General features: G+C 30.7%; 1 protein-coding gene across 3 annotated transcripts in view; it reads left to right on the top strand.

Moving 5' to 3' along the window:
* LOC106688573 (coiled-coil domain-containing protein 40) overlaps positions 1-12625 on the top strand; it is a 35516-nt gene extending 22891 nt beyond the window's left edge. For 2 of the 3 annotated variants that reach the window (XM_014433092.2, XM_014433093.2), the window contains 6 exons: positions 747-955; positions 3097-3312; positions 7651-7845; positions 8088-8246; positions 11078-11338; positions 12205-12625. In XM_014433092.2, coding sequence (XP_014288578.1) covers positions 747-955; positions 3097-3312; positions 7651-7845; positions 8088-8246; positions 11078-11332 — 1034 coding nt within the window. In that variant the 3' untranslated portion in view covers positions 11333-11338; positions 12205-12625. Of the gene's footprint in view, positions 1-746; positions 956-3096; positions 3313-7650; positions 7846-8087; positions 8247-11077; positions 11353-12204 lie in introns of those variants that run through there. The other variant, XM_014433091.2, reaches the window with a different exon arrangement.
* The last annotated feature ends 262 nt before the right edge of the window (positions 12626-12887 follow it).

Raw genomic sequence — 12887 nt, forward strand, 5'->3', positions numbered from 1 at the left:
ATTTTTCCAAATGATAAGAGACAACATTTTGTTTTAATGATTCTAGTCCCAATAATCAAACTGTCATACATTTGTTCTGACCAGCATAAACACCAAGTTCAAAACCATTTCTGAGCGTTAAAACAGTCCCTGGGTTTGAGCAAGGACTGGGAGGTAGATTCATATCCAAGAATGGTTTCATATTCAACATGTACAATATATTGATCCTGAACTAGATGCAATCAAGTTCAGGATTCATCATGAGAAGATGGTCAAGGGTGCAGTACTGACCATTACACTATGAACCCCTTGTAATACATACAAATAAATTAAACTTATTTTATTTGTGCTGACGTTCCAACCTAAATTTTTAGGCCTTCTTTCCTTTATCAAGAGGAAGCCAATGTTTGTCAATTGTTCATGATTTTTATGAAGCTTCTCAGCATATCAATAAGATTTATCTACACTACTTCAATCCTAAAAGACGGCAATATGTCTCTTTCAGTTTAAACCATTCAGACTAATTTTGATAATCCAAAGGAACCAATTTGGTGACCCGAAGTAAATCATATGAGGAATTTTTTTTTAAATGATTCTTCTTTACCATTTTTCTAATATGGGGCACTAGCTAGAAATTCCTGGATCCTACCCAAACTCGAACCCATGAACTACCTTACGAAGTTTTCCAACATGAAAACAATAAAAATTAATATAATTTGCTTGATATTATATTATAACATTGTTTAATTTTATTGTTATTTTATTAGAGGCCATAATGATGGAAGGTACTCTTGAAAGACTGACCAAAAACCTAAATGAACTTAAGCGGGAATTTCATCAGGTTTTGAATTCCTTGGAAAACCACAGGCGAAATATATGTGCTCTACAAGCAGCTGAATTAAAACAAGGTAAAATGAGACAAAAAGCTGAGGAAAACACAAAAGAATTAGAAGAAACATTTATCAATTTATTAAAGGTATACACCTATTTTGGGATTTCATTTCTCCATAAATAATTATAAAAGTTGTAGTGCCAAATATATTGGTACAGCATTCAACCACAGTACCTGGTCTATTCCACTTAATTTTGTGATAGACCGACTAGTTCCAACATAGTCTAAGTACAATCGGTTGACTTGTTTGATGTTAAATTATTATAAAATCAATCTCAAAAATTCAAAGACTGATTTTATTATAGAGTTAATCATTCTATTCAGACTTATGTAATATTCTCTATGCAAGAGAGATTGGGTAAAAATTAAACATGGATACAAAAATGTAGGTCCCTTATCCTTTTTAGAAAGGTGGGTAATTAAGGTAGAGAACAAATAATAAGTTATATATGTATATATAGTTAGGAAAATAAATAGTTGTAAACTATTTTGTTTCTCCTTTGACCATCTTCCTATACTACAATAATAAGTTATGTTCTGAAATGAGGCTTGACTCACTCGATTTTGACAAGATGGGGTGGGCCATGGTCCAACTGCTAGGAACCACAGGGTTATTAGGTTAGCTTTATAATGGATAGTACCATACTAGGCTCTTCTTCGACTATACTCAGCCTAAAGAGTGAATAGTTAAAAGTACCTATTCTTTTTTAAGTCCACTTTAGGTGAGTTATATTTTAAGTGGGTAAGATAGCTTTCATAGGAGATTAGTCCAAGGATGAAGCCAAAAGTAAATAAGTGAACACCCCTTAAAGCAGAGGCAAGTGTGTACTAAGGGCTATGGTTGAATTATCAATTTAAAAAAAAAATGGATGTGTTCAAAATGTAATATTTAAAACAAGCGTCTCAGGAACATCTTTTTTTTTTTTTTAATGAAGATTTGACTGTAATTTAAAGTTAAACTTTTTAAAAATGTATTTGCCCCACATTACTTTACTTTACATTAGTAACATCTGGACTTCATTAAAAAGTTTTATGTCAATCTAGGAGACATTATGTTTTAACTGTAATAGTGCATATAAGATGAGTTTGCCAGTAGGGTGAGATGCACAGTGGCAAAAGTTCTCCCTCCAACTCCCACTCATTTGTCTTAAGTCTGTTACAACAACCTCGTCTGACAGTACCGAGAATGCGCAGTACTTGTTTTTCCCTCCCAAATCCAGTACTGCGCATGCTCCATATAGTTCTGCATAGTCAGAAGTGGTTGTTGGAACAGACCTACTCAGTTAACTGGACTTCCTTTCCTTGATGAACTCCTGCGATTTTATAAATAGAAATTCATCGTATCAGTTTTTTTCAAAACTATTTTTCATTTACATCGCAATATTATGGATTTACCACATCAAGTAAACTGGTGAAAGCAAAAACTATCCACTCTCAAACCAAAAACATAATTATGATCGTATTTAGCTTCATGAAAACAGAGATTGGTCCAATCCATGTTTCCTGTGTAATGAAAAGTTTCCCTGCCAACTACTTTCTCGAAACATACTCTGAGGAACATTAATAAAAGAGGATGAAACTGTAGAAAGGGGCATAAACCTTGTTTTGAAACTCTAGCTAAGAAAATGCCCAAAAATAAAACAAAAGTTAACATTGACAGCTTTGATAAAGAAGCCATTTGTAGACTAATATTTAATTTTCATATAAATGATAAAAAACTACCATCTTTGAGAAACTTTTACAAAAAATAAGGGAAAATTTAGAAATTAATTTAAGTGGAAATAAAGACACATTATGTTAAAAAGAGTTAGTTTTTTTCCGAACACAATGATTATCAAATCTCAAAAATGACATGTTGGATGATACTGCATTCTTAAATAGTAAATTAGAACAGAGTTGTCAATATATTTTCCCACAAAATATAACAAGACTCAATAACAATCTCAGACAAAGATAAAGGATAACCTTCCATTTATCAATCAGGAACTTGGTTACACTTTGGCATTAACAAGTTCAGGACTGCATCTTGGAACAAACCTTCTGTTCCTAGTAGGGGGGGGAGGGATTTATTATGGTAAGGAGGGGGAGGAGATAGGGTGGAGTGGAGAAATATTTATGGTTCTCAAGTTATTTTGACAACTTAAACTTAATTTTTTAAACAGATTCTAAATAAAGATTAAGATTGGAATAATTGTTTGACTAAACTTTTTTATTTTTTTTAAAAGAATTTAGAAGAAGAAAGTATGGCTTTGCAACAGGAAGTGTGGGAATTGGAAGAAGAAAATGAAAAAAAAGTACAAACTATAGATACGCTTCAAAGAGAACTTCTTGAATGGAGCAAAAAGTATTCAATGGCCATAGATCTGAAGAAAGAAATCGAAGAAGAAAAGCAAAGAGGAGGAGAAATAGCAGCTATGAAGCAGGAAATTCATAGGATGGAGGTAAATTTTAGTTTTAATAAAATATATTCCTGATTGGTTGTAAAAAAAGAGAAAAACAAGCTGATACTAATGAAATACCTAAGTGAATGTAATTTAAGCACAACCCATCACAATAGACTATGTTGCAGATTTGCATTTCTAATTCTTCATGTTACTATATTTGGGTTGGGCCATCTTTTTTTTACAGACTTATCTTGGTGATTACAGACTAGGTTGAACATAAGTGGAGGAGTCATTGATTTCTGAGATTATGCAATTTTCCTTGAGTTGTTCCTTTCAGCCTCTACAACAAGATTTCCAAAGCTTAACTGCCCCAATCCTGATTTCCAGTTCCCACCTTCCTCGACCCTTTTACATTCTTAAACCATGAGGTGTAAGTTCTCGAAGGATGGAAACTTCTCTCTGCAGGGTTTGAGGCTGCAGTTGTGAAGAGGAATGTAATCCAACGGGTACTATCCATAGGTCCTTACGATTGGTACAAAAGGTGTAGGACAGAGGAGGTGCAATCAGAAACTACCATCAAAATAAAACTCATCAAATCGTCAAAAAATTGTGGATGAATATACTTAATCTAAATTTGTGTATTTACTTTTTCCCAAGAGGTACCGATTTACTAGTAGCTCTGGGGTATCAATCTGTTAAGAATGCAAAGGCCAGTGAGAGGCGTAGCCTGTAAGAAATTACTTTGAATTAGCATATTATTTTGTTTACATTTATTTATTAAAGTAATATTTTTTCAATAATGATATTACATACATTAGAACATTATACTATTTACAATTAAATAAATAAATAAACATTATACACTAATTGGACAGACATGGGTAGTGTTCTCTAGCAGGAAGCGATGGAAGTATTGGTTCTTCAGCTCAATAAGTAGAGATGCTACTACCAAGTAATAAATTATAATAATAGAGTAATTTTCATGCTGTCCTTTTTACTAATTAAGAGTTTAATTAAGTATTATCTGGTTCTCATTACACTCTGACCATCCAACCCGATCAGGAGAAAGTGTTGTGTAAATATGTCCCAGACCTAATATGATCAGACTGACGGGAACAGATTTGAATTGTACTGAATCGCTCGCTTTATCTGTCTTTATGGAAACTGGTTCCCCACCCACTTCTACTCACTACCAGATTAATCTGGTCTGATCTGTTCATTTAAAGGCACCTCTAATATTTAGATTTCAAATGTTAGGTTATCACAAATAATAAAAATGTTTATGCTACACAAGTTCTATTTATTTATTCGTTTCAATTTCTACTATAGGAACTTTTCATTAATCACTATTCAGGAACAAATCATTAATTTTGCACAACCGATTTTTTCCATATTTCCAGACCGAATTATTTATTTGTGGTACACATTGGACCCAGAATATTTATGCTTTTTAATTTATTATGCTATCACTTTTTCAATATGAAGTACCATATAGGAGTTATGGGTGAAAAACCAAAAACAGCCCCCAGAATCGTAATGTTTTTTGGAAGCTGACAGGCATTGGCATTTTTAGCATTTCTTTTTTTTAACATATTCATACCCAAATATACAAGAAAAAAAAATAAAAGCCACTATCTGACCCATTGAATATAACTAACTCTAATCTGACTGGCCTAAAATTGAAAGTTGAGGAAAGGATTAGCATATTAATATTAGGAAGGTCAAATAAAGGTTGGGAACAAAGAGAAGTAATTTAGATAAATTCCAGCCAGGAGAGGAAACATGATGCCAAGATGAGAAGTTTGGTATCTCTGGATAACAACTTTTTTATTATAACACTATTTTCTCATGTTTATGTTTTATTAGCTTCTGGTCTCAAATATTTTAATTACTTTATTGCAAGGCATTTTTAAACACTCATATGTAAAAACCTATGTACATGGGTCAATTTTGCTGCTACTTCAGTAACAGTTTTTTAAGAATGATTGAATATTAATGACTTTATTTGTATGTTATCATTCTCGTTGAGAATAACATTTTCTTCTGACTTTAAGTTTCTAATCAGTAATTGTTATCTAGAAATAAAATGTATTTACTTGTTTCATCATTCCCTAGCTCAGTCATACAACTAAGGCTAAGACTTTACAAGTTTATGGCACCAGTTTAACAATAACTTTTTTACCTTTGTCATATCGTTTTCGGTTACATCCTAGTCTGGTCATAAAACAGCCACTATTATAACCCTCTCAGAGGAAATGATCTGGACACACAAGACGGAATCAGATAACATATTTTTTTCCTCTGTTCCCATCTTTAACCACTTTACTTGGCTCTAAGATGTGAAAGAGAATGAAAAATGTGTGAGTATTTTTATTGGAGGTCACTTCCTGGTTCTCAACAAAATCAATACCGATAAGACTTAAATTTTTTAAATTACTTACTTTCGTAGTATTTCAGGTCCTTATTACATGCTTCTTTGTTTTTTGAGGAAGCTTCTCTTGAGTGTAAAGATGAAAAATGCTAGATTTGTCTCTCCCTAGCCTCAATGGAAAGACAAATCTTTATTTTTATTTTCGGATTCACTATTAGGACCCCATAATGTTGAAAATTAGGATTCTCAATTGGTTGTTCAAATCCTGATGTTTTTGAAATTAATAGACACCTTAAATTTCACAAAAGTAAAAAGAAAAATGGTATTTTTATCTCCCATTCAAAATGAAGTGAAAAGCACAATTCATGTAATGCGTCTTTACCTGCCAATTTGGTATTTATCTTTGTTATTTGTTTCTTCTTGAAGTTATAGAAGTATTTTTCCAACTAAGTCAGTTCCCATATATTGAAAAATAGTTCTTAAAACATCTGTTTGTGGAAGTAAAAAGTGCCCCTGAGTCATGAACTCGGGTCCAAACGATCATAACGGCTAAACTCAATAAAACATCTGTTAATTCCTTTAGATCCTGATTAAACATACAATGTTTGTTTTTAGAACATTTTAAAATGATAGTTGTATAAGATATTGGATATTATGTTCCATGTTTTATCTAAATTTTATTATCATGATAGATGTGACAACAGAGAAAAAGTGAGAATGTTAAAAGATACAAGTCAACATCAATAAAGCTATTATATTAAGCACACACTGAATATACTATATACTATTATATTAAGTGTGTGCCTTTTTTGAGATATGATCAAGAAGCATTCCCTGAAGACAATAAAAAAAAAAAAAATATTGAATCGATCGACTTTAATTTAAAAAAAAAATATTTGTTAACTAAATTGAACCAAATTTGGATAATGGTCCACTTATTGATTTAGCCTGTTAACTCTTTTTTTATCAATATGTTATTATGTTTGTTAGGTATAATAACAAATTGATCCCAGAGGTAGACCAATTTTAATGAAAGCAGCTCTCTAAACCAATTTTTTTAGGTCATAATTTAAATGGGGCTACTCTACAAATAAGTATCTAATCTGACAAACATTTTGTTAAAGAAGTAAAAAATATTCAGAAAAAGCAGTTAATCAGCTTTAGTAAAAAAATAAGATCTGAATATTTTAGAATTTAAAAATGGAATAAGTACCAGTTATCATAAATATACCATTTACTTAGGGGACCTGCCACCAATAGTTGATGCACAAAATTCATTTTAAAAATTTTAAGCATAAACTAGGACTTTTTAAAACAGTCTAATTATTCGTCAAGGATCTTAAAGGAATATAGTAAGAGATAACACAATCAGTTGAACAATAGAAGAAAATTTAAACAAACCCTAACTAACTATTAACTCAAAAACCTTACCTTCAGAAAATTTAATTAAAGACATAAATGTAAATATACTATCAGGACTCAACACCTACTGGTTTAAATAGATATAACCTAAGCAAAATAAGCGGTAATATAAAATAAAAATCTTGAAATCTATTAAACATCAAAATTTGATTTTTGAGTAAAGTTAGCATTGCATTGAGCATGCGACATAATTCAACAGATCAACCAATACAATTATAATACATATTTAATAATTGATTATCTTTTGTGTTGGAATTCAAAGCTCATGCCTTAAAAACAGAAATTAAGATTGATCACTTGAATTGTTATATCAACTGTTCAATCCCTCTGGAGTCAAGAGAAGCCATATTAAGTGGGAACCAATCAGGCCCCTGATTGGGCTGGCAGAAAAACTGGTGGTTAAGTTTGGATGCTGATCACATACATCACATTCTAGCACATAAAAGTTGATCTTGGAATAGTAGATCCTTACCGATTACTGAATCCACCATATCTTCATTGTTTGTAGTAGTCATTTTTTTTTTTTTTTTTGTATACATACTTAAAAAGATCTACCACTAATCTTCAATCATTGTTTAAATTATTTTGTTTTTAAATTACAGATAAGATTTTCAAACCTACGTAAAGTAGAAGAGAGATTGACAAATGATTTAGATCTGTGCCTAAGCCGGCGGGATTCCATTATAGATTCTGCTGAAGCCAGAGAAAAGAGAGCTAAAACAAGTGGTATAACAATCAGAGCTCAAGCATGGAGGCGTATGGAAGATACTAAAGCTAAGTTAAGAAGCTTAACCAGGGTAAGTTTTATTTATTATTTAGATCTATAGGTAATATATATCTATAGTTTGTATTGAAAACATTTGTTTGTAGAGTAGATTCTGCTCAATACTTTTGCTACATTCAGAATAAACTATTGATTGAAGTTGACAACTAGATTGATCCTTATAATTTCTTATCTTATATTAAATACACAAATAAGAAAATTTATTGTTCACATAACTTTATACCAACACACAGATGTTAATTATATGTATTTTAGGAATTAAAAGAACTTCGAAAGGAGAAACTTTTATGTATAGAACAAAGAAGATTTCTTACAGGTGAAGCTGAATTTTGGAAGAAAAGTGTTTCACACTTGTCCTATAGTTTGGAACAATTAGAACACCAAATAAAGGAAGGCCAAATCCACTGTCACCGAGTAAGAAAACAATCCAATTTTAAATCTAAGAATTATTTTTAATTCTAAAATATTCATTAATTTTGGAGCTTAAATTGTAGTTATGTTCTTTTTGCAATTATAAAACTCCTTTTTTATTATTAATAATAATTAAGAAGACATACAACACATAAAATCAGTCTCTAAGAATCTCTTGCACATTGAATATCAGTTTTATCTTTCTTTCTTTATTTAGCGATTAATGGAAATTCCTGTTAAACATTTTTATGGACTCGTAATGTTATTATGTCATCCCTTGTGAAATATTGTGGCTTAGGACACAGTGATTCTTAAGAGTATAGCAAAATAAACATTTTAAAGAGATCAGTTGGGCAATTATTGTGAGTTGAAGTGGTGGGGATTGTTTGTATAGGAGCTTGATCTCATGAGTTACTCCATGTAAACTCACTAGAACTACATTATTATTATTTACATCAAGAAAAGATAGTTGACCAAGTAAAGTAGATTGTAGGAGGATAGTCCGGGTGGCCACTCAGACTATCTTCCTTCAGTATTATTATTTACCCCTTCTCTTGCTCTTTAAAAGCAATTTACTTTATATTAATTGTCAAAATGGTCAACTGTAAAACTTGCAATAAATTATAAGCAGATAAAAAAATGAAAATTGTTTGCATCGTCTGTCTAAGTATATTTCATATTGAATGACTTGATATCTCAGACGCAGATATTAATAAAATAGACAAGCTCTGAATGTGAATTAGGTCCCTGTATTTTAAAAGGTAATGAACAAGGCACAATGATAAACCTATTGAACGGGCTCATTGAAGAGTTTAAGAAAATGAAGGCCAAGCTTTAGGGCATAGAAAAGCTCAAAGATATAGAGTATACTTTTCAGAAGCAGTCTGAGCTTTCCTTCGAAAATATGGAATAGCTACAGAAATTCCAAGCCCTCTTGATCAAAATATCAGACCTTGAGGACCTATTTAGTTATATGGTATAAAACCACCTGAAAAATTCTATGAAGATAATAGGCATACTTGAGAAGCAAGAAGAGACCTTAGTGAAAACATTTCTCATCATTGGTGCAGTCTGATTGTGAAGCTGTGTTTGGACACAGTACTACTTACAACCATTCTTGTAAGATTTGTCTGTCAAACACTGAGAGACAAGCTAGTGAATTCTCTACTCGTCATCTTGGCTGGGATTATAGTGAATCACACAACATACATTTCAGGGCAGTAATGAAGACCTCCAACAAGTACCTCTACTGGTTAGCCAGACAGGAGCTGAAACAGCTAAAATCAAGTACATCTGGTTCAGCAAAGGTTGGGTAACGTGCAGGGAGTCTGATGGCTACCCAACAGTGATAATAGGCTAGCCCAGAGACTTCTTCAGTTGAATTCGTTACTCAAGTCACCATAATACTACTGTTATCATTGGCCATCTCGTATAATAAATTTTGATGACAGTTTGTTTTAAGATTTCTTCAAGGCACGAAAATCAGGAAAATAAAATCAATATCCTTGATGTTACTATAATGGTCCACTAGACTTGGGACGATGTACCAGTATCAACGATCAACAATGGTTTCGAACACTATGGTTTAATGATAAATCAAATTAAGTCACAATCATTAATTTGGTGCAGTAGATGAACATGATTTTTTGCTATGGTGTGGATTTTTAGAATTTACACGTATGCTCATTGTTTTATAAAAAACAAAGTTCTACATCATCATCCAAATAAAGCAAAATTTATCAGTGTTTTGTAAAAATAATTGATTATAAAAAATTTCTATTTCACATTTACATGTGTGTAGTGATTGGTCATAAGAACAAACCATTATAATGATCTGGATATGACCAATATAATTGATAGACTCTGTGTAATATATAAGGGAAGATCATCTAGGTGCATTAAAAAAAAATTAAATTAATGTGAGTCAATGTTTCGCCCCATGTTGCATGGCTTCATAAATGGAAGTACGCACACACACACACAAAAAAAAAAAGATTCATTGGAGGAAGCCATGCAACATGGGGCGAAACATTGACTTTAATTACTATTTTTTTTAATGCACCTAGACCACCTTCCTTTTATCTTATGATTAATGATTGTTATTGCTTTTTACATTCGATGTTTCTCATTTTCATTTAAAACTTGTAAATAATTTATAAATATTAATAGTTCGTTCTTGTTCTTTAGTTCATTTTTGCTTTTTCATTTCATTTTATAAAAGCTACTACTAGCTTTGTAGCTTTTATAAAATTATAAAATTTATAAAATTATTTACGATACAAAGGATGGTTTCATATTATCTGCTTCTTTTTTTTATTAATTAATTTTTGTTTTGTTTTTTCTACATTTTATGTTAAATATTATTGTCTAATTTTTTTCTCTTCCAATTAATTATTTTAGTGATATTTTATAATTTCATATTTTTATTTTTTAAATTTTATTATAATGTACTAAACCAATTTTCAATGTCTGTAATATTATTCTAAAGGGACTTGTCCCAGAATATTATTATTTTAATTAAAATGGTTTATAATCACAAACTTTGTAAGTATTGTCAATGTTAATGGAAACAAAAGATCTAAAAACTAAAAATAGATATTAGAAATTTGAAAACATGGTGAATATTCTCATTGAATTCTATTCCAATGGTTGAAAAAAGAAAACAAATGGTGATCACTGATCCCCATGGATTGTTACCTTGTTGCAAAGGTAATTAATCTAGAGAAATAAGTAAATAAAAATGATTTGAATATTAGTTTCAAATTATCATCAGCCATTTAAATAAATCTAAATATGACATTCCTCAGGAAAATAAACATTTTTCTTGTTTCCAGACACTTGAAATGACTGTAATGAGGCAAAGGAAGGTGAAATTATTAGAAGAATTAAAATCTGGAAGATATCGAGTTATAGGAAAAACAGAGGATAACTTGGTTGCTAAAGAAGAATCTGCCTTGAAGATACAAAATACTTTACTAAGGATTATATACAAATTAAAAGAAGACTTTCCACTACTTGGCCTTCAATTGAAACAAATAGAAAATACTATTTCGTACAAACTTGATCCAGAAGAAATAGAAAATAAATAAATATTTGTAATTATAAAATATCTATTTATCGATTTTTATCACCCTTTAGGCTAACATTTGAATTTTACATGATTCAAACTTCTATTAAACAGACGCTATGTTTTTTCCTATTATAATAATTGAGTTGCAGAATCCAATGCTATTTCAATCCATTTAGATATTATATGGCTAAACATTAAACTATCTAGAGGATTAGACATTAAAGGCCGATCAAGCACATAACATCTTAAATATTTGCTGAGCTAATTTTGTTTTCAAGTTTAAATGTGTATTAATGTGGATTCTGTAAAAAGAGAAACACAGGAGGCCTTTTCTCTTCAAGAAAGTTATGGATCTGATTTAAAAATATTCCTACTAAATGATACCAAAATGTTCAGATATAATTAGATTCATAGGATATATCATTGAAATTAAACTGAAGATCTAAATTTTATTTCAATAAGCTAAGCTTCTAAAACTTTTTTTCATATAAAAAATATAGATTTTCTTTTTTAAAGATTCCATATACTATTTGAGGTATTGAATTCAAATTTCAGATTTGTCACCTCACCAGCCAATAGCTTCACAACTAAAATTAAAAAAATAACATAGTGATAGATTCCTAGAATATGTTTATATTACCTTTAATATTCGTCATATCAGAGATGCAACTGAAAATGGAAAATATGAAAACTGAAAAGTGGTTTATGTTTGAACACTTCCTAGTGGTGTTGCAAATAGGCCAAACATTAAATATAAAATACACAATAAGAAGGAAATTTCCCCTGCTTTGATTTTTATAAAGCATGTACAAATCCATAAAATACCTGTTTTCTAGTGATAGGCAAAGAATTGAAAAAATAGCCAACATAATGTGTGTGTTTCTATTTTAGTTGTGAAGACAGAGGCTGGCAGCAATGTGGCAAATATGAAATTTGCAAGTAAATTAGAAGATCCCCTTAACACATACAGAATCGTTGAGAAATTTTTTTAGTTTTTCATGGACAAGATCTTTTTGAACCTTTCATGACAACTGTTTTTTTAGCCTGCTCTAACGGTGTCACAAATTGGCTTAACATTAAATGTAATATACCTATTTTACAGAAAATTTTGACTGCTTTGATTCTGCATAAAATATTTTAAAAAAGGTTAGTTTCCTAGTTGTAAGCAAAAACTGAGAAAAGTCTCAAAATAGGTTTGTTTGTACATTTGGTAATGAAACTGGCAAGGCAGCAAACTTGAAATTGGGATTAAGGTCCCAAAATAAACATACAGAATCATTCATAAAAAAAAAAAAAACTTATACAGTTCTCTGTAGTCAAGTCCCTAAACATAAATACATAACAAATGTTATCTATTAAACTTCTGAACAAAAAATATATATTATGTCTATATTGTTACGATTTATTCAAATTGAACCTCAATTTTCTCTTTAGCTAACTTGAAGCTATTGTCTTAGGGATAGAATAAAAATTACACAGTTGATACTATAGCAAGTAACAATTGGATTTGGGATCAATCTCAGGGAAAATGACAAGAGAGGAAATTATTGGTAAAATTGACAAGAATTTTCAGT

Source organism: Halyomorpha halys, unplaced genomic scaffold (assembly GCF_000696795.3).
Source record: "Halyomorpha halys isolate HHAL.00 unplaced genomic scaffold, Hhal_1.1 Scaffold1157.1, whole genome shotgun sequence".
Lineage (NCBI taxonomy): Eukaryota > Metazoa > Arthropoda > Insecta > Hemiptera > Pentatomidae > Halyomorpha > Halyomorpha halys.